The 22,499-nt window shown below is 45.8% G+C and overlaps 1 protein-coding gene across 1 annotated transcript in view; it reads right to left on the bottom strand.

The window, feature by feature from the left end:
- Window positions 1-8,533, bottom strand: part of RARRES1 (retinoic acid receptor responder 1) — a 58,203-nt gene extending 49,670 nt beyond the window's left edge. Inside the window, exon 1 of the mRNA XM_045037392.1 lies at window positions 7,841-8,533. Within this exon, the coding sequence (XP_044893327.1) occupies window positions 7,841-8,518 (678 nt within the window). The 5' untranslated portion in view covers window positions 8,519-8,533. The remainder of the gene's footprint in view (window positions 1-7,840) is intronic.
- Window positions 8,534-22,499: the final 13,966 nt, after the last annotated feature.

The raw sequence follows: 22,499 nt of genomic DNA, 5'->3' as shown, positions 1-22,499 counted from the left end.
TTGCTTTAGAGGCAGTGGTGACAACTTTAAGCGTCATGCTTTCAGGTCAACGGAGTGGGTGGTGGGGACGCCTCTGTCAACCAGTTCCCAGGTGATTCTAATATCCCTTCCCACACACACTGGGCCTTGCTGGCCTGACAGACTCCACTTCTAAATGTCCCCTCCATCCTTCACATTTGGTAAGAAAATATAAATGCCATGCCATTTCAGTAAAAGCAAACTTCTTCATTTTGTAAGGTTAGTTTTATGAGTCAGGCTTAGTTGGAGACAAGCAAACAAATCAGTTGTGGATAAAAATTGCTGTGCTGTTCTTATGTTCTGGACAGAAAGAGCTTCAGTGTATTACATTATACTCTGGAATTATTGCATTTTCTGTCTCTTAGGCAATGCCAGATAAAGCAAATAGTATATGGAGCAAAAGTCAGTGACCTTCAGATCACGCCCCATCCCATGGGGTCCAAGGAGACCTTTGCACGTGGACACTTTGCTTTATTAGGTTAAGTAGCAGTGGATAGAAAGACACAGAATGCTGTTTAGCCAACTCTGGTTACAAGTTCTTGACCCTTCTAAAGAAGTTAAAGTGGAAGTGGCCAGAGACAGTGTTACCCTTGGTTTCCCCTCTAGCTCAGGGTGTGGCTAATTAGAAAAGGTGGTTGTAAGAGGGATACTAAGTGTTGGGTCCCCCTCATTCCTCTAGAAGGGCTGGAGTAGGTCAGGGCCTGGCCTAGCTTGTATTCCAGAGGGCCAATGGTCCCATCACCCTTCCAGTTACCTTTAATTTCATTGAACAAATAGGGGCGCCTGGGTGGCTCAGTCGGTTAGGCGGCCGACTTCAGCTCAGGTCATGATCTCGCGGTCCGTGAGTTCGAGCCCCGCGTCAGGCTCTGTGCTGACAGCTCAGAGCCTGGATGGAGCCTGTTTCAGATTCTGTGTCTCCCTCTCTCTGACCCTCCCCCGTTCATGCTCTGTCTCTCTCTGTCTCAAAAATAAATAAACGTTAAAAAAAAAATTTCATTGAACAAATACATAGTAATTTGTCTCTTACAGGACCCTCTGTCAGAAGAATGGAGGAAACAGAGAGGTTGTCTTCCATAGTATAGAAACAGACATACTCCTGTTGAGGAGCGAGAACAAAGCTGCCTACGGTCAAGTACCAAGACTGTGTGTAAAGGGCAGACAGGGGCGCCTGGGTGGCGCAGTCGGTTAAGCGTCCGACTTCAGCCAGGTCACGATCTCGTGGTCCGGGAGTTCGAGCCCCGCGTCAGGCTCTGTGCTAACAGCTCAGAGCCTGGAGCCTGTTTCCGATTCTGTGTCTCCCTCTCTCTCTGCCCCTCGCCCGTTCATGCTCTGTCTCTCTCTGTCCCAAAAATTTAAAAAAAAAAAAAAAAAAAAGGGCAGACATGTTTGGAGGTGAGGAGATCACTAAGGCTGCAGAGATCAGCCAGACAAGAGGTGTGAGCAAGAGCTGCCATTTCTTGGGGACAGTCCCATGTCCAGCAGTGTGGTAAGTACTTGCATGAGCCCACAGCTACCCCAGAAACTGGGTGACGTAGGCAGAATAATGGCCCCCAAAGATGCCCACCTCCTAATTCCTGGAACCTGTAAATATATTACTTAACATAGCAAAGGGGACTTCACCAACTGGAGGCTTGAGGATCCTCCAGTTAAGGATCTTAAGACGGGCAGACATCCTGGATTATCCAGGTGGAATATCTGCAAGAGTTATTAGAAGCAGACAGGAATGAGGCACCTGTGTCTTCCTCTCTCTCTGACCCTCCTCTGCTCACGTTCTGTCTCTCTCTCTATCAAAAATAAACATTAAGAAAATGAAAAGAAGCAGATGGTAGTGTTGTATTCAGGAGATGCTTTGCTGCTGGCTTGGAAGATAGAAGCATGAGCCAAGAAACTGGACTAGGCAAGGACACAGATTCTCCCCTAGAGTCTCCAGAAGGAACGCAGCCCTTCCAACACCTTGATCTAGCCCAGGGAGACTCACTTGGACTTCTGACCCTCAGAATTGTAAGAGAATAAACGTGTGGAGTTTTTTAACCTACAAAGTTTGTGGGTATTTGTTACAGCAATGAAACTAGTTATAGACGTTAGGGATTCTTTTTAAGATTTTTTTTAATGTTTATTTTTGAGAGAGAGAGCGAGCGAGTGAGCAGGGAAGGGGCAGAAAGAGAGGGAGACACAGAATCCGAAGCAGGCTCCAGGCTCTGAGCTGTGATCACAGAGCCTGACGCGGGGCTCAAACCCATGAACTGGGAGATCAAGACCTGGGCCAAAGTCTGACGCGTAACTGACTGAGCCACCCACTACTATTAGTGATTCTTTATGTGTTCTTCATGGGCAGGTCCTTTTGTGACCATCATGGTTTTACATACCCCTTGCACACAGTTACAAGACCCCTTGATAACTTGACTTTACTGGTTAGAAACATCCTGAATAACCAAAAGAAGTCACTTAGAGTGCAGACTTGCTATGGCTACTGTTCTCAACCACTCCTGTGGGACCAGCTCTGTAAAAACTCCTTCAATTGAGGCACCACTGCAAAGGCAACTAGATGCCAAGGGTGCATGTGAGAGGATAAAGCTCTGGGGTGACTCATTGTCCATACACTGAGGTCAAAGGTCAGGTTGGATTTGGGACACTGTGTGCGTGTGTGTGTGTGTGTGTGTGTGTGTGTGTATTTAACATTCTGTGCCTCATTAATCAGTCATTTTAGTGTTGAGAATTTATATTCTATCTCCAGCAGAACAGCCTAGGCTGTTCAAGGAAGGATGTGCAACCAAGCCAGACTCCTGGTGGTTAGGTTCATGACCCACTGCCAGTGATCTTTAAATGGGGCCGCTGCTCATAATCTGTGATCACACACATCCCTGGCTGTGACACCACATGTGGCGAGACAAGTGGAAAGTGTTGTGGGATGGTAAAAAAATGATTATGGTTCAAAAACAATTCATTACAAGCTGGCCAAAAGCATTCCTACTTACTAGCTCATCTGGGTGCAGTTGGCTTGGGTGAGTGGGGCTAAGTGCCAAAGAGGCCAAGGCCTAAGTTCATCATCTGGGCCAGATGGCCTTTCCCATCCCATGCTAAACCCAGACTCTGCAGTCAGAGCCTGCAGACCAGATGGGTGCTGTAGTGAGAGGTTGGGTGGAGACCTTGGGTGCACCTGTGCCTTTTCAGCACAAGGGATGCCTGGGAAAGAAGGAGAGGGTGTATCTCTGTGTTGTGGTTTCAGGATCATTATGTTTCATTTCCCAGAGCAGGGTGAGGGCAGTGAGGAACACTATGCTCATCTTGCAAATCCCACCCGGGTTCTTTCATGATGGCTGTAAAAGCAGTTAGGAGACTTCCTTAAGTGAAAGTATAGATTGGAAAGTGACAAAGGAAGGCTTTTCTTAGTAGAGCAAGTGCTCTCCTAAATGCCTGTGGCTCAGCCGACAGGCTCTGTGGGTGGGTACCCACAGTAGCCCAGCCTGTCTGTCCCACTGGTGGCCCGAGACTTACCAAAAGTCCATTGTTTTGCTCCCAAACTTGCTCCTGCCAGGTGTGCCTATTATCTAATTGCAAATTAACTGTCAGGTAAACTGGTGAAGCGTGGGTGTGAAATAGAAGTGTCATGTCCACAAAATCCAAGGTAAATTTGTAGAAGGAATTGATGAAGTCTCTAAAACTCTTGCTGTTGAATTGGGTGTGGGTGAGTCAAGACTGAGCAAGAAAGAAGAAAAAAGGGTAAAAGTAGAGGATTATGCGCTGTATCCTTTGCAAGTGCTCCCCTGCGCTGTAAGTAAACCAAAATGAAAGACATGGGTGATCCATAACGGCTGAGTTTTCTTGCTACAGAAACTGCAAGAGGTGACAGTTAAAAGGCCCTTGCCCTGTACCAAAAAATAGGTGATTCATTTATATTTATTGATTTTAATTTAAATAGAAACATTTGGGGTATGGGCCTAACCTCCCTCCCCCAAACAAATGAACCAAGAAATGTAAGAGGGCATTCACCCTAAGTGACTGATCCTCAAACAATGGCTGATTCCTGAATGGGTGCCTTTCTCATGAAGTATGTGCACACAAAGATCTTTAAATGTCTGGGAAGGGCTGGCTGGCCTCTCATCAACTGCTAGGGGAAGTGGTCTCAGTACTGGCTGAGACTTGTCTCAGTGTAAGGGGCAGCCTCTTAAGGGGAGGGAGGAGTCAGGAGTGGGGCTGATCCAAGATATCCTGGTTATCAACCCCAAACTCTCCCACCACTCTGCACTGTGGGTGATGAGGCTGTGCTACATGGTATCAGAAAAACAGAAGTTCCCTTGGTGGTGGAGGGTAGTGTAAAGCCAGAAAAGAGATGCCACCAGGTAGGGCAGTGAAGGAACACAAGCTGTGGTGTGTGATCTCTCCCTACAATTCGTAAACAAAACAGAATGCCTCTTTCAGCAGCTAGCATTGATTTCTTTTCAAAACTTGGCTACATTTCCTACCACAGCTATCACTGCATTTCACCACGAGAGGGCAACAGTGTTTCTAAAATGAGGGATTTTTGCAGAACTAAGAAATCACTTAGAATCCAGGAAATTTCCAAGCTAGAAAAGATCTTAAAAATCATTTGGTTTACTGGCTTTCAAAATCTTCTTAGCTGAAACCAAAATCAAGAATTTCATTCTCCATAATGACCTAGTTCATACATGTATATTTGAAACACATTTTAGATACTATTTACTCTTACTTTCGCAACACACTCCGGTAGTCTGTATTCTAAACAATTTTGTGAAAACATCTACAACCTACTAAACTGATTTCTTAACCCACTATGGGGGCCATTATTTTGAAAACTCCTGACTTGGTCCCTGCTTCTCATCTTACAAAGGGGTGCAGGGACCTCATGGGTGGAGAGGGCTCCCTACTGGCTACACTTCTCACACATACCCAGCCACCTGCTCACCCTGGGCTCAGTCGTGGATGAGGGACATTGTGTAGCAAGTGAGCACTCACTCTGGAAATGCACTGATTGAATCAAGAATGCAGACCCGTTTTGGGGATCTACTATTTTTTTACTTCTTGTCCATACTAAGACTGTTCTTGTAATTAAAGCAGAAATTCCTTAAGCCACTATGCTGAAAGTTCCATGCAGGTGGTTGGTGTCTGTGCCCCTCATTCAGGTAGCTGAGACACTGCTTCAAAACTGAGTGAATCTCAAAGAGGGTTTCTCCAATGATCCCAGCCCAATCTGAATTGGGGCCATAATGTGTAGCCCAGTGTCTGGCACATAGTAAGTGCTCAACAAATAACTCATAGATAAATGGATCACCCTCAGACAGTATAATGGTAACTCACATTTTTATACTTTACCACTGGTACTTGTATCATCTTATAGAAAGAACTCTTAAAAATTGCCTAGCATGGGCGGCAGAACACGGATTATTTCCACTCCAAATGAGGGTATAACCAGAGAAGACATGATCTTTCTTCTCTAGGTTGTGTGGCTCACTGGAGGTAAAACAGGGGCTAGAATACGGGTTCCCTACAACACCACACCAACTGGTCACCCACATTCTGGAAAGGCAGCCCATGGCAGCTCCCCAGTAGAAACAGCACACACACTCAAGCCGCCCCTGCACTGCTTCTGCTACCCCACAGGATTCTGGCAGGCCACTGCCACAAATTTAAGACACACTTTGCCCCTGGCTGCCTTGATCACCCTTGAAGGGGGGGGGGGGTCTGTCTTCACTTAGTGGTGATGTTTCGAGGTGGCAGAGGAATGGAGGGAAAATTTCACCAAATTGCTGGGAAAAACTGAAAACACTTTAGCCTCTAGAAATTCTTGGCCCTGAAAGTCACTGAGCTCGCTTTCCTGGCTCCTTGACTTAAAAACACTTATGGGGGCGCCTGGGTGGCGCAGTCGGTTGAGCGCCCGATTTCGGCCAGGTCACAATCTCGCGGTCCGGGAGTTGGAGCCCCGCGTCGGGCTCTGGGCTGGTGGCTCGGAGCCTGGGGCCTGTTTCCGATTCTGTGTCTCCCTCTCTCTCTGCCCCTCCCCGGTTCATGCTCTCTCTCTGTCCCAAAAATAAAATAAACTTAAAAAAAAAAAAACACTTATGGGGCTCCTGGGTGGCTCAGTCGGTTAAGCATCAGATAGGCTCAGGTCATGAACTGGTGGTTCGTGAGTTTGAGCTCTGCATTAGGCTCTGTGCTGACAACTCAGAGCCTGGAGCCTCCTTTGGGTTGATTCTGTGTCTCCCTCTCTCTCTGTTCCTCCCCCACTCGCACTCTTTCTCTCTCTCAAAAATAAAGATTAAAAACATTTTTTTTAAAACATGTATAACCATTTTCAGAAGAAATGTAAAGGTAAACCAAATGACAATAGGAAATTATCCTTTCTTAGGGTCAATGCCCTGGATTCCCCTACTTATTAACTCTTCCTCCCCCATCTCATGCATATCTGCCTCTAATGTGTTGATTTACTCCCCCACCGGTTTTTTGTTTGTTTGTTTTCGTCAAAAGGAGAATCTCCTTAAAAATTCAGGAACGTTATACTATTACTGATGAAAAACACTGAGTTCTTTGTGGAAGAGAAGAGGAATTTTTACTTAACTCACTTGTGTTTTGAGAGCTTAGTTTATTTTGTGAAAGATGCCAAGTATTTAATCTTTCTTTCAAGGGGATGACTAAATGCATAAAAAAGCAAAGTGTTATTATTTAGCTTTTATGGTTTTGGAAGGAAGAAAATAATTCCTGAATTTGAAAACCGAGCTTGGTTTTCTGTAAGGAACCCTCCTCAATGAAAACCAGGGAGCAAATCTTCAGGGACACTCTTTTTGGGCTCTGGGAGGTGGCTACTTGGATAGAAAGTTCTCAAGCTCTGTTTCTGCACTTCTCTGTTGGACTAGTAAAACTGAACAACTTTCTCCCTGAGCCAGTAAGGATTGTCAAAACAGGTGAGGAGAGTAGGTTGCCTTTTTCTAGGAAAAATTTTATTTCAGCGGTCAATAAATTTAACAACCTCAGGTACAAGATTAAGTCTTTGACGAACCAAGACTCAGTTTCCAAAATGTCCTCTCCACCTCTGTATCTGACACCAAGTCTAGAGCAATCTAGAACAAAAATCCTACCGCCACTCTTTAGAACTAATTTATAGGAACTCCCGGGTGACTCAGTCGGTTAAGTCGTTAAGGGTCATGCTCTTGGTTTCCGCTCAGGTCATGATCTCATGGTTCCTACAGCCAGAGCCTGGAAATTAGCAACCAAATAACGAGCTGCCAAATTCTCATTCATTGCATTCACAGGGAAAACAGCTCTGGTCCACTCACTCCCCTTAAAGCAGACGTCAGTATTACCAAGGTTTCTGCCCAGGCCAACGCGTAAATTCCAACCACATTACCCTGAAGCCCTTGCAGGGTCGCCTGCAATTAAAAGGCACTCCGTCCACGGTCCGCAGGGGAACTGGGATAGTTTTTGGAAATCCCGCCCAGGACTTCTGCTGGGGCCATGGTGGGCCGCGCAGCGACCACCCCCTTCACAGCCACCTCTGGGTACTCCCAGACAAGATCCAGCCTTGCCTTTGGGGCCTGTTCTTCAGTTTCCCCATGCACCTCTTTCCCAGGAATGGGAGCTACCCTGTAAAAAAAATCTATGGTCTCATAAATGCCGAAAGGGCCACCCAGCTTTCTGCGAACTGCGCACAACCACGGACCGCTCCACGGCCTGAACGCTTCGCGGCCGCCGATCTCCCCCAACGCCGTACTCCTCACAGACCCACTCTCGGATCCGCCGCTGGGCGGGCAAGCGCGCACACAAGTGTCACTGCCCCCACGGTGCGCCGCCGCGTGGCGCCAGCACTCACCCTGGCGCGGCCCTCCAGCACGTCGGCCAGCACGCGCAGGGTGCTGGGCGAGCCCGCGCGGAAGTTGACGAAGTGCAGCGCCGCGCGCGCCGCCTGTTCCAGGAGTCCGCGCGGGAGCTCCGGGTCCTGGCGCCGAAGGGAGTCCTCGGGCTCCCCGGCCCCCGCGGGTGCCGCCGCCACCCCTTGCAGGGCGAGCGACAGCAGCAGCGCGAGCGGCAGAACCGCGGCGCGCGGGCGCCCGGTCCCAGAGGCGGGCGGCGGTTGCAGGCGGGGCGGCATGGACGCGGGCGGGCGCGGCGTTCGACGGACAGGCTCCAAGTGAGCTGCGCCGGCGCTCGAGGAAATAAGGCCGCGGCGGGCCACTCCCCTCCGCCCTCGGGGCGGCCCGCTGCCCGGAGCCCGGGTCCGGCCCGGCCGCGCCCTCCCGGCGCTGCTTCCAGCCCCTGGGCCCCTCCGCCCCGCCCCACTCCCACTCCGCCCGGGCCCCAGCTTTCCGGCTCGATGCCGGGACGCGGCGGCGCCTCCGCGGCGCGGGGCCGGGGATGTCCAGCCCCGGCTGCGCTGGCAGGGGACGAGGGGGGCAATGGAGACTCCTTCCCCGAGGGAGCACGACTTGCCCGCCGCCACCCTGCGCCGCGCCCCCAGCCCAGTCCTTGAGCCGGCTTCTCTCCTCTGCATTTGCTGCGATTTCGAAACCCTTCGGGTTTTAGAACCTGCTTCAGTTCTCCAAGGCTTGGAACTTCGGTTTCGCACACAGTGAAATTGGGGGCCGTGGAGAGAAGTGGGAGAGACGCAGCCAGCATTGATGGGGGTCCCTGTGGCACAGTGACGTTGGAACTGGGACAGGTCTTCAGAAAGCTGGGGCTGGAGAGGAGGCTGTAAGTGGTCAGCAGGACCTTCACCCCCTGGTCATTGCGGGGGGTGGGGGTGGTTCAGGTGAAGACTCAGGCCCCTATTTGGGTGAGTGAGTCATGAATTGTTGGTGAGGTCTTGGAGGGAAGCTGCTCCTCTAGAGAGCGAGCCCTCCCCTTGCTGCGCCTTTAGAGGAAGCCTGTAGCCCCAGAAGGTGCTGGTGCCATCTTGCCACCCTCAGGAAAGTAGGCATCAGGGTGAAGACAACTGGGGGGGGGGGGGGGGAGGCAGGAATGAGGCATGGAAAGAAATCAAGTCCTTGGAGATGATTTCAAGGTGAAATGAAGTCCTGCTGACTCAAGACCCACCTGAAGCCTGCCCTAGCTCTAGACTTTAGAGCTTTAAGAACCAATAAACCAAATTTATTGTTTAAGCAACTTGAGCATGATTTTGTTGTAACAGTTGAAGAATTCCTAATTTTTCTGCTAAGGCGGATACTACTAGCAGGAACCAAAGTTATAAGGCTGCCGTGTGTGTGTGTGTGTGTGTGTGTGTGTGTGTGTGTGTAAGGGGTCTGCTTGTGCCAGCACTGGAGGACAGTCTGGGACTACCTCAGCTACTCCCTACCTTGAGAAGACCCTATTGGCAGATCCCACCAACTTTGGGCTGAGCCAGCTGGTGAAGGTTAAGCTGGTTAAGGCCAGGCTGGTCCTTAAGGAGTGACAGCTCCCAGGCTGGAAAACGGTAAGCTCCAGTCTCTCAGGCTCTTCTCTAAGAAGAGCAGATCAGGAGGAGTGGGAGGGGGAAAAGACCCTGCAGGAGGAGAAGGAATCTGCTAGAGACTTGAACCTGGACCATGGCGAAAAGTCCCATCCAGAAGCACTGGGATGGATGGACTGTTTTGTAAAGGCCTGAGTACTCTTTATTGACAACTTAGTTTTCTCCCCGTCCCTCACCCCTGATATCGCCAGTTGCAAGCATCCCCACACAGATGAAATCAATGATTAGAAAGCACAGATGATATCAATTATTAGGAAACTGATGAAAACATTTCCTATTCATACATGAGTGAGGCCACAGAATGTAACACCACAACTCCTTTCTGGACATTTGCGCAGAACGTCTAGAAAGACAATTGGAAACTGCTAACAGTGGTTGCCTCTGCAAGAGGGAGCTGGGGGTGGGAGGGGTTTACTCTAACCGCAAGTCTTTGGTTCTTTGCCATCATCTCTTGCTGGTAGTGCAACAGTGGGGAGCTTGGACTTGGAGCCAGACCCCCAGCTTCACTAGTGTGAGCTGAGACGTGACTCAACTGCTCTGCACTTTTGCGGTGCCTCCTAATGGTTTGCATCTGCTAATATCTGTACATACATAAAGCGCTTCCAACAGTGCTAGGCACACAGTAATGGCTGTGTGCGTGATTGTACTCTTTAGCCTTCTTAACCTATTATTAGAGCTATTACCAAGCCAGAAAATGTGATTCTATATCCCTTTTCTGTTCTCTTCAGCAGGTGAAAGTGAAGGGAGGTGGGATTGGGAGGAGTATATGGATAATCAATCCTTGACTACTGAAAGCTGTTTAACCAAAGCTCAGGTGTGACTGAGATGATCCTTTTCTCTGAGCCTTGGAACCAGGGACACTTGTGAAGAAAGTGTGGGTCACCTGGTTCCCTGGGTCTGCATCTTGCATGCTCTAAGGTGACGTTAGTTTTTGTTTCAGTTAAGCCCTATAGATCTTTACATTTCCCATGCTATGTCCCCAGGCCTGTAATGTAATAATTGTCCTAAAACCCCTGGAGGAAAGCACTTTGCTGGTCAAGGAAAGAAAAGAAGCTCTACTCTGACAGTGAGCTGTTTGCATACAACATTTGGCTTTCTGATCTCTCCCTTGAAGATACCTAGGACTCAGGGAGAAATTCATTGTCCTCAGCACTGGCCCATAAGCTACCTGATGCTCACACCAGCTGCAGCAAGTTTCCAGAGATGGGAATAAGACCCAGGGCTTGAAGCATCACACCTACACCCCACCAGATCCTCGGTAGTCAGGCAGAGGGCACCCGCAGTGCCAAGGGCTCTAGAATGCAGGTCTGGGTTGGGATGACTGTGATAGGTTTCTGAATCTGAGATTAAGGAGAGAGCCTTTCTAGCTTGAACTAGTAAGAATGAATTCTTTGAGATGCAGAACTGGAGATAAGGTTCTTTCTATAAAAGATGTGAGGGGCCTCTGGTGCTTTCTCAGCCTTAGCGCCATCTTCTTGGAAACCTCTGCACCATGAGAGCCAAGTGGAGGAAGAAGTAAATGCGCAGGCTGAAGTGTAAAAGAAGAAAGATGAGGTAGAATTCTGAGTAAACCACTAGCTTGTACACTCATGGAGCCACAGGAGCAGAAATAAGGAAAGCCAGATGCCAGGGACACTGGTACCAATTGTTGGACTACACGCCTACTTTCTAGAACTTGATTCGGTGGATCTAGAACATCCATTGCCATCTAATTGCAACCACCACCTTTGAGAGACTTGCCTTGCTCATAACAAAACATTCCCTTTTGATCCTTTGCTTTGGACCTGTGACCTTTGGGACTGATTCTGTTTTCATTTGTGGTTGAATGTGATCCATGTACAATAAATCCACTCTTCTGCTGTCTTAGCTGGAGAAAAAATAAAATAAAAAAAATAAAACGGTGGTGCCTGTGTGGCTTAGTTGGTTGAGTGTCTGACTCTTGATTTCAGCTCAGGTCCTGATCTCACAGTTTGTGAATTCAAGCCCTGCACTGGGCTCTGCACTGACAGGTGTGGAACCTGCTTGGGATTCTCTCCCTCCCTCTCTATTTGTCCCTCCCTTGCTTGCTCTCTGTCTCTCTCAAAATAAATAAATAAACTTTAAAAACTAAAAAAAATAAAAGAGATGCGATATAAAATAGAGTAGTTGCATTTATTACTGTCACCAAGGAAAGATTTCACATGACATAGTTTAGTTAGAGACTGAAATTGATATGTTTGGAAGCCTCCAAATCCAAGTGGGTAAGGTAACCAGCACCATCCAAAATAACTTTAGAGTGAAAAGGTTTCTCTATTTGCATTGTCTAATATGGGAGCCATTAGTTACGTGTAGTTACCACGTGTTTGAAATGTGGTTAGTGCAACTGAAGAATGAATTTTTAATTTTATGTAATTTTAATTGATTTAAATATATATAGCCACTTGTGGCTGATTACCATACTAGACAGCACAGTTATAGACAACTGACTTCACTACAGGGTTGATTTGGGGAAAGAGGGAAAATAATATTTTGGGGAGTTGTGTTTCAGATATGATGCTACATGCTTTCTGTAACAGAATTACCTCCTTCAATCTCCACAGTTTAGAGGACTAAACCGGAAGCCAGAGAGAGGTTACACGATTTGCCCAAGGTCTCATTACCAGCAAGGGTCAGGAAAGGGGTCCACACTCAGGTGTGGCCCATTGTTTCTCCAAGCACTATTTTGTACATTCCACAACCAGAGACTCAAGGTGGAGGGGTTTGGATTACATAAACAAAACAAAAAGCCTAAAGAAGGATGGGAAAATATGACTTTGTGGTCAGAGGAGTTGGGATTATTTTGTTTTGAGAGAAGAATACTGAAGGAGCCACTCAATCTTCAGTGTGAAATTCAAAGATCATTTTTTTAGAGGGGAGTAGTGGGTTGTCTCTGTTACCGCTAGTGAAAGCTTCCTTTTATTCTGGTTTTTCTTGGTTCTGATGGGTGGGCATTTCTCTTATATCTCAGTGAGCCTGGCTAGACTTCAGGCCCCCAGGAGGAACTCAACAGCTTGGGCCTTAGGATGTTGTATGAGGAGCATTTGGGATGGCCAGAAACTGGTGGCATCTAAAGAAAATAAAAAGCATCAAGCTTCCTATATTCAAATTATTTGGTGATTGCAACACTGGTTGTTAGCTAAGGTACATAGTGAGTGGGGACAACCTATTTGCCTGACCACTCTTGATTCGGCATCACTGCAGCATTTGAGCAGATTAATAGAACTGTTAGGCCGTTCTCTGTTCCACTTACCGTGAGTATGAAACAATTCTTTTAAAATCCATCATGTGTTCACAGTTAAAACTGAAAGTAATTTAGATGGTGTGGCTTTGAGAAAAATGTCTTCTTTTGAAAAGATTTGACAAGCCCGTTTTGACACAAAATTGCCAACAGATGGTTTTGAAAATGTAGTGACACGAACGTGGTCAGTACCCAAGGTATTGGATTTGGCAATTTTCCAAATAAGTCCTCATTTTTGCATGTAATGCTAGTTAGGAATGCAACATCTTTATAGATCAATTATACATTTTCTTTTTAAAAAAATTTTTTTTTAACGTTTATTTATTTTTGAGACAGGGAGAGACAGAGCATGAACAGGGGAGGGTCAGAGAGAGGGAGACACAGAATCTGAAACAGGTTCCAGGCTTTGAGCTGTCAGCACAGAGCCCAACGCAGGGCTCGAACTCACAGAACGCGAGATCATGACCTGAGCCGAAGTCAGCCACTTAACCGACTGAGCCACCCAGGCACCCCATCAATTATACATTTTCTAATGAATTTTGCTTGGCATTTTGTCCTTCCATCAATCACTTAGGACAGGATATTTGCCATTCCAAGAATGAATTAACATTCTACTTGATTCATAAACTGTGATGTAAAATAAATGACAAGTTGGGACTGTTTTAATTTTCCAAGCAAAAGATATTTAAGTAAAGCTTGAAATTGTAAAGTTTATTCTTTCTTGAGAAGATGCTATATTCATTACAGAGTGAAATAAAGAATTTTAAAGTTTTTTTTTTTTTCGCTGGCGGTACTACTTAGGATTTTATGATTTTCAAAGAAAAATCCCTAGTAATTGTTCATATTTGTATACATGAACTCTCTGGAGTGATCGATTTTTGAAACTCTGTTTATGATGCTAGTGCTCACCACTAAACTTCATAGAGTATGTTATCAGGGCCAACTAAAACCAATTCCGCATACCGCAGAGGACTGCATCTGCCCACATATGGCAGCCTAGATAACAGGACAATGTGTTAGAAAACCCACATTGTATTTTTTTTCCCTTCTCACCATTCTTTCCACAGAGTACATGACAGGGCATGTGTCTAATAGTAAGAACAGAATACTAATACAGTAAATCACCTGACTGATAAATAGATGACACAATCGCCTAGACAACTTATATATAAGCAGACGTCAGGCAAGTTCCTTGCAATGTAATGACGCAGTAGGGGTAGCTTCAAGTTGGGAAGTTCTTCCAGAAAAGTTGCATTTGTGGTGGGTTTAGAAGAGTCAGCAAGTTGTGAGAACATCAAGTTGGGGGACTGTTCCAGGCAGAAGGGGTGGCCTGAATGAATTGTAGGGAAGCCCAAGCTCAGGACAGCAGTGACGCTGACTGGGATGGTGCCAGCGGCTACCTGAGGTAAAGGAAAAAGGCAGAAGACCCTGAAGACCAGAAAGAGGGCATTTTGTTCTTAGAGGTTCCCCCAGAAGTTTCCACATGCCTAGGCTGAGAAGAATGCACAGTACACAGGGGTTCCTGGGTGGCTCAGTCAGTGAAGGGTCCAACTCTTGATTTCTGCTCAGGTCATGATCTCATATTTGTGAGTTGAGCCCTGAGTAGGGCTCTGTGCTGGCAGTGTGGAGCCTGCTCCGGGTTCTCTCTCTATGCCCCTCCCCTGCTCTCCCACAGTCTCTCCCTCACAAGCTTTCTCTCTCTCTCTCTCTCTCTCTCTCTCTCTCTCTCTCTCAAAATAAATAAACATTAAAAGAAAATTTTTAAAAATTACAGGGGCGCCTGGGTGGCGCAGTCGGTTAAGCGTCCGACTTCAGCCAGGTCACGATCTCGCGGTCCGTGAGTTCGAGCCCTGCGTCAGGCTCTGGGCTGATGGCTCGGAGCCTGGAGCCTGTTTCCGTTTCTGTGTCTGCCTCTCTCTCTGCCCCTCGCCCGTTCATGCTCTGTCTCTCTCTGTCCCAAAAATAAATAAACGTTGAAAAAAAAATTAAAAAAAAATTACAAATAAAAGAATCCACAGTGCACAAAGTGAGTTAGATTATATGAACATTATTTTTTTGGAAATAAATAACTAGTTCAAAAATGGTTTTCACTGGTAAATAACAGAAATGATCAGACTTTAGGATAAGCAGACACTATTATGGACTATGGGCTATTATTTTGAGAGAGAGAGAGAGAGCATGAGCAGGGGAGGGGCAGAGAGACAGAGAGAGAGAGAGAGAGAGAGAGAGAGAGAGAGAGAGAGAGAGAGAGAATCCCAAACAGGCTCCATGCTGTCAGTGCAGAGCCTGATGTGGGGCTCTATCTCCTGAACCAGGAGATCATGACCTGAGCTGAAATCAAGGGATGCTCCACCAACAGAGCCACCCAGGCACCCCTCTACCTTTTGATTCTTAAAGGACTTAAAGTACAGAAGAGTGCAGAGGGTTCTGGTCTGAGAGGCAGGAGGAAAGACTTCTAGCCCAGCTCAGCCACCCTAACTGGCCTCAGTCTCTTCTGTATAAGATGCTGGTTTGGGGGTAAATTAAATGATAATCAGAAGGAAGAACGAGTATGGAACACTGTGATTATACTCTCCTTTAGCTGTGCCTCCCCATTGCAGAGAGGCTTGCTGGATTGTCCTTCCTTTGGACTAATCTCAGTGACATCTTCCCACCCTCTACAAGAAGGCCTGTGCTCTCTCCCCAGCATGCAGGTATCATACATGGACTTATTACCTATTTTATTTTATTATTATTTTATACTTCAGTAGTTCCTTTTTATTTACTTTACATTTTATTTATTTTTCAGCTTTTTTGGGGTTTTAAAAAAATCCAAACAAAAAAAGACTGATAGTTTAATTTTTATGCCTATTTTCTGAATTAAATGAGACAATCAAGTGTTTGAAATTTGATAAATGAGATGGCTCATGTTTTAGATTGTGAGTAAAGCAATGTGGCAGTCAGGATGGGCTAGGGTATGCTGCAATAGTGAACAATGCGTCAGTCTCAGGACTTAAAACAGCAAAGGTGTATTGTGTTGCTCTCACTACCACTCCCTCACAGGTTGGCTGGGGGCTGGCCTGTATCACTTGTTCCAGGGAGCAGGTGAAGGAATAGCCTCTTTGGGAGCATTGCTCCTTGCTGTGGTGGAGGGGAAAAGGAGCAGGGGGAATCGTGCTCAGGCTCTTAAAATTCCTGTCACATTTTATTGGCCAAAGCATGTCATGTGGCCATGCCTAAGTTCTTCAGGGGGTGGGAAGGTACAATATCATTACGTTTCCCAGGAAGTGGCAAGCTGGAAATATTTGGAACAGCACAAAGGTCTGCCACAACAGTAATTATTAGGCAAGGCCCTACTTACTCATAAGTCTTTTTGTATGTCATCTTAGTCTGCTAGGGCTGCCATAACAAAGCACCACAGACTGGGTGGACTGAACAGCAGAAATTAATTTTCTCACAACTCTTGGGCTAGAAGTCTGAAATTAAGTTCCTGGCAGAGTTGGTTTCATGTGAGGCCTCTCTCCTTGGTTTGCAGATAGCCACTTTTGCTGTCTCTTCCCGTGGTCTTCCCACTGTGTGTGTCTGTCTTAATCTCCTCTTTTTATAGGGACACCAGTCATAGTGGATTAAGGCCTGCCCTAATGACTTCATTTTACCTGAATTACCTATTTAAAGGTCCTATCTCCAAATATAGTCAGAAGTACTCGGGGTTAGGACTTCAACATGAATTTGGTGGGGACACAATTCAGCCCATAATAGATATGATATTAAAACTGGGGCCTGTCTCACTAAGTAAGGCTATAACAATGACAGGAATATGCAAAACTTTTCAGTGCATTTTATCCCTATACTTGGGGCCAAAACTCTGAGATCAATTTTTGTAAATAAATCATTTTTTGCTATAACTTTCAAGACAGATAAAAAGACATGTTGTGATTAGAATAATAAAAAAAAATAACATTAAGAACTACAAATTTAATTACAGGTCTGTGGAGGGTTTCCCTGATTCATCTCCTACCCTAAACTCTCTGAATTTATTACATAGTTCAGAGTCCTGATTTAACTTTTTACTGGCTTAAACAAATTTTTTTTAGTGTTTATTTATTTTTGAGAGAGAAAGAGACAAAGCATGAGCAGGGGAGGGGCAGAGAGAGAGAGGGAGTCATAGAACCTGAAACAGGCTCCAGGCTCTGAGCTGTCAGCAGGGCTGGAACCCACAAACTGTGAAATCATGACCTCAGCTGAAGCCAGATGCTTAACCGACTGAGCCACCCAGGTGCCCCTTCTTTTTATTGGCTTTAATGGGTCTCTTGTGAAATGTGTTAGAAAGCCATAGAACGATTGCTCTTATTGAATACATTCCTGCTATTGGACAATGACTTAGGCTAGTGGTTCTCAAACCTGTATATGCATCAGAATCCCAGTAGGTCCAGGATGGGCCTGAGGCTTTGCACTTCTGACCAGTTCCCAGGGGATGCTGATGCTGCTGGTACCACCCCAGGGATCAGACTTCAAACACCACTGGTTCAGGAAGTTGCAGTTGACATGATGGAGAACTACCTTCGTATACATCTCATCTCTGAGTGCCTGTGTGGGGGATGCCCAGAGGCAACCTGGTTAGTGTAGGTACACTCGTTGGCACCTTCCAGGCCCATGGGCTGACATGGGCTGAGCAAGAGAGTCAGAACTGTCAATCGTCTAACCAGGACTAGCTGTTTTGTATTTCTTCATCGCGACACAAGCCATATATTACCCACTCTGCACAAGGCTGCTTCCTCTTAGCCCACTCTTCAATCATTTTGTTTTTGTTTTTAGAACACAGGGACCTGCGTTAAAGAACATTCTTTTTAATAGTTATGCCAATTCCACCAAAGTCTTGAGAAAAAAAAAAAGGCTTACCCAATCCTTTTTCCATGTCCAACTGTGCTGCTTTTCTTAAAGGAAAATCTTCTGGGCTCAATGTTAACTGTGACCACCTCTGCTTTGGGAGTCACAGAGCTCCTTGCCAAGACACAGCACTACAGCCTGCACTCACCCTCAAGGTGAGTGCATCTTGAGGTGAGTGCATCAAGGACCTCTCCTTGATGTCCGTGTGCCCTCCTGTTTAGGGCTGCATCCTCAGGCTGTGCCTTTAGGACTAGTGGTTTTTTTCGTTCCCTGAGAAGTGAGGTGGGGAGGTGACGAATGTATAGTGCAGAAGAGGTAGCGGGGGGGGGGGGGGACACTGCTCTCTGCCTACCCAATATCCATTCTCCTTTTCTTCCTTACTAGCTAAACCCCAGTATTGTTCAGGATTGCAATGTGTCCATTGAATACTGCACCAGGGCCCTTGCAGCTGGGGTAGCTGTGTGACCTGATCCTGTCCAATGACATCCAAGGGGTTTCCACACAATGCTTCCAGGATGGCTTTTAAAAGGGGTTTGGCTTAGGGGCACCTGGGTGGCTCAGTAGGTTAAGTGTCCGACTTCGGCTCAGGTCATGATCTCCCAGTCTGTGGGTTCAAGCTCCGCATTGGGCTCTGTGTTGACAGCTCAGAGCCTGGAGCTTGCTTTGGATTCTGTGTCTCCCTCTCTCTCTACTCCTCCCCCACTCGTGCTCTCTCTCTCTCTCTCTGTCTCAAAAGTGAATAAACATCAAAAAATTTTTTTTAAATAAAGAGGTTTGGCTTAGCTGGGGTGTTGTTATGGACCTTTGCCCTTCACCCCTTTCTTTTTTCCTTCCTGGAATGCAGATGGTAGGCTTGGAGATACAGCAGCCACTCTGCCACCACAGAAGCTATGCACCGAGGGAGGTGGAGCAGGAGAGAGAAGGACCTTGCCTCTCTAGTGGTATCCCCAAGCGGCTGCAGGACTCCAGACTCTCTTATGTGAGAAAACTAACCCCTGACCAGACAGGGCCTCTTTCCGTCAGGTTTTTGGTACTTGTGAGGGCTCTGCCTGCCTCAAGGAGCATGAAGTCCGGGAAAGAAGAGAAGTCATTGGGATGTATGTGAGCATGCTCCCTGATACTGACGACGATGGTGATGACAATTGTTAACCACCTTTTCTTGAGGACTTACTCTAGGTCAGGTACAATGCGGTGTCTTAGATTGGTCATTTTACACATGACAAACCTAAGGCTCAGAGGGTATTTAATTTAATAATAAGCCCAAATCACACAGCCAGGAAGTGGTGAAGGTGGGATTCTGGCCTGAGTCTGTCTGGCCACTCCACCCTTCATCATGACTCTTGACCCCTCTAACTCTGGTTCCAAGGCTTCTGCCTTTGGTGTCTGGAGGTGGGTATTGAGGTTCATGGCTCTGGCACCCATAGCTTGGTATCTTTCTGTTATGGACTGAATGTTTGTGTTCCTCACCCTCCAAATTCATATGTTGAAGCCCTAGCCCCCACTGTTACGATATTTGGAGGTGGAACCTTTGAGAGATAATCGGGTTTAGATGAGGTTATGAGGGCAACACTATTCTCCATGAAGGGATAGTGTCCTTATTAGCAGAAGACAGACCAGAGCATGCTCCTTCTCTCCACCATGTGAGGACACGGTGAGAAGGTGACCACAGGCAAGCCAGGGAGAGAGACCGCACAGGTTTTAAACCTGGAAGTTCTATGTCTGGAAACTCCCCTCAGTCCCAGGCAAACCAAGATGGTCGGTCACCTAACCTGTACCTCTTTACTCTTTTTCAGCTTAAATAATGAATTTCCTAAAATGTTTCTGGTAGAGCAGGTATCTACTTCCACCTGATCCCCCTCTCTGGCAGACACTCCGCTTTGTCAATGTCACTCTTAAGATGTAGCACCTGTGACAAAAGGAGAGCATCAATGTTGAGTTTAGCAGACCTGTCTGTCAATGTGTTCAATTTTTAACCAACTGTACTACACCATTGATGCACAACTGCATGTGTGATCAGTGAAAACCATTGGGCTTCTTTTCTGCCAAGTCAGGTGTCCCCACTCCCACCCTGGATTTGGCAATTGGCTTTTGCACCTGAGGGTAGTTTGTTTTTAATTTATTCTAGTTTAAGTTTTTGGCTTGGGCCCCGTCATTGTTCCTGTTTAGGGGATGTGAATTATGAGCCTCTGGCCCCTCTTACCGGTGGTCTCACCCCTGTGTGTGGCTTCTGAACATTTGGTAAATGCATCTTCTATGCCCTCATCCAAATTGTTGATTAAAATGTTTAAGAACCTTAAGGGTCTGTCAGTCAATAACTTATAGTTTTCCCATTCAGCCACCTCGGAATAGATCTAATTGTGTTTGGGCCCTCAGGGGTAACCCTAGAGGCTTTTGCGCACATGTTCATAAAAAAATTGGGATCCCTTAGGGGCCAAAGCCTTTTCCAGAAAGCCTAGGGTGTCATTGGGTCAACCCCACTCTGAATGAGCACAGATAATTGAGGCGTTGACCCTGTAATTATGTAGGCGGTACACTCCCAGCAGAGGCCTAATCTTCAGTTGACTCCCACTGCTACTCTGAGGTCTCTGACTCACCTCCTCTTACCTTCCATTATTTACCAAACTTCTGGGGTGATGAGATTGATTTTCTTAGTGTTTCAAGATTGTATTCCATCATAAAGAGACTGGTACAATGGGATATACCTTCCAGTGAGACTGATACAATGTAACCTTTTAGAATTTGTGTTTTAACTTTTTTATTCCTCTACATGTTCCTGTAAACTCAATTAAAATTGAGTTAATACCTATAGGGAAATGCCCAGATAGTAAGTGTGCAGTTCTATGAGTTTTGAAAAATGCATAGGTCCATGTAGCCAGCATTCTGATCAGAATACAGATCATGTCTATCATCCTAGAATGGTCCCCTTCCTCATTCCTCACAAATTCTATGGTCTAACACTCTAACAGATCTTAGACACTATGCAACTGTAACGGGAGGAGAATAAATATCCCCTAAAAATAAAATGAGACAGATATATGTGATTTATAAATACATACAGTTTAAAATTTGCCACCCCCTTCCATGACACAGGTGTTTACTATGTTGTTTTACCACATTGCATAATTTTCCTTAAATAGTTCAGTATGTCATACCAATTAAAGTATTTATTTCATGTTGTAACATGTAGTATTTTTCAAATATGTATATAAAAGTGAATTGAAATGGAGACAATCTTCCTGATCATGAATGTCATTAGGTATGTAAGGACCCACATCATGGTGACTGACTGGCAGAACTGACCCATGAGGTCTACAACTGGGAGAGTTGCACATAGGTGTAGGGGTGGGTGCTGGCCAGCCTCCACCCCTGGTTTGTGTTGGCTGCTATTTATAGAGACCTGCATGTGTAAGAGCATCATTGACTGCTGTGGCTGACATACCTGCAGGTGTCTGTGGAATGTGAATGATTGGTGCGGCCTCATCTTGCAAATAATGAAGGCTTCTTTTGTTGCGGGAGATGAACTGGACTGGCCCATCCATCATAGGTAGACAGAAGACAACAACATTATGTAATTCCACATGATGAAGAAGGTTTCACATTGATTAGTATGACAGTGAGCTTAGGAAAACCCTGAGAAGTTCTTTAAGCCTGATAGCAAATTATGTTTTAGCTATCCTGTTTAGGTTCAGCTTTGGTGTTTTTGCCCAGCTATGGTTAGGTGACATTTAGATCACTGAGTAGCAATGAAGAAATATTAGAAACAACAATATAGCCACCACCACCACAATAATAATAGTAACAATTTACTGACTGGTCATCATGCTGAATACTGCACTGAGGAGCTTATGTAGATCATTTAAATTAATTCCCATGGTGGCACCATTTATAGATGAAGTAATTGGGGTCAGACAGGTTAAGTAACATGCCTAATAGGTTAAAAGCAGAATTTGTACCACGTACACCAGTCAGTGTCCCAGAAGAGAGCAGATGGCAAACTTAAATTGAGCTATTAGGAGCAAGTGTAAAAAAGGTGTGGGCAGGGCTTAGGGAAACCAAACTCCTAATATGGGTGCCGTTGTACCCCTAGGCTGATAGGACACAGAAGGAACCTGGGGACAGTGAGGCTATGTGGAGAGGGCTCCTTCAGGAGCTGTGGACTTTGGTTGAAAGTCATAGCCAGTTATGGGAACACCCATGGATACTGAGAGAATAGATGCTCTGACTTCATAACATCTGCCTGCCTCCAGTCTATTGGGCTCTTCATTGATAAACCCTATGGAAGCAAGAAAGTGGGGGTGGGATGGGGCTCTTGATGTAGTCAGTTACATGCCTTGAAAATATCTTCTCTCAGTCTATGCATTGTTTTTTTTTTTCATTTTATGTGTATTGACTTTTGTTCTACATATGTTTTACATTTTAATGTAATCAAATTTTTCTTTCGTGGTTTTTGCTTTTATATCTTATTTAGGAAATTTCTTTCCCACTTCGATGTCATAAAAATAACCTCTTATTTTCTTCTAAAGATATTAAGATGTTGTTTTCCACACGTGAGTCTTTATCATACATAATTTTGAATATGTGTGTGAAAGTGATTTTCTTCCCAAATCCACAGTCAGTTGCCCCAGAACATTTTTTTAGTCTAAATTGTAATACCACCTCTGTCATAAGTGGGTTTTCAAGGGCACTTGAGTGGCTCAGTCAGTTAAGCATCCAACTCTTGATTTCGGCTCAGGTTACAACACGGGGTTTGAGCTCATGTACCGTGAGATCATGACCTGAGCCAAAATCAAGAGTCAGATGTTTAACTGACTGAGCCACCCAGACACCCAAGTTTGCTAATATTTTATTAAAATTTTTGTTATCTTTATTCAAATGTTTGGTAAAACAATTGTGAAACCCTCAAAG

The sequence above is a fragment of the Felis catus genome, chromosome C2, assembly GCF_018350175.1.
Source record: "Felis catus isolate Fca126 chromosome C2, F.catus_Fca126_mat1.0, whole genome shotgun sequence".
In the NCBI taxonomy this organism is placed as follows: Eukaryota; Metazoa; Chordata; class Mammalia; order Carnivora; family Felidae; genus Felis; species Felis catus.
Note: the sequence above shows the minus strand (reverse complement) of the source record. Positions and strands in the feature narration are given on the sequence as shown.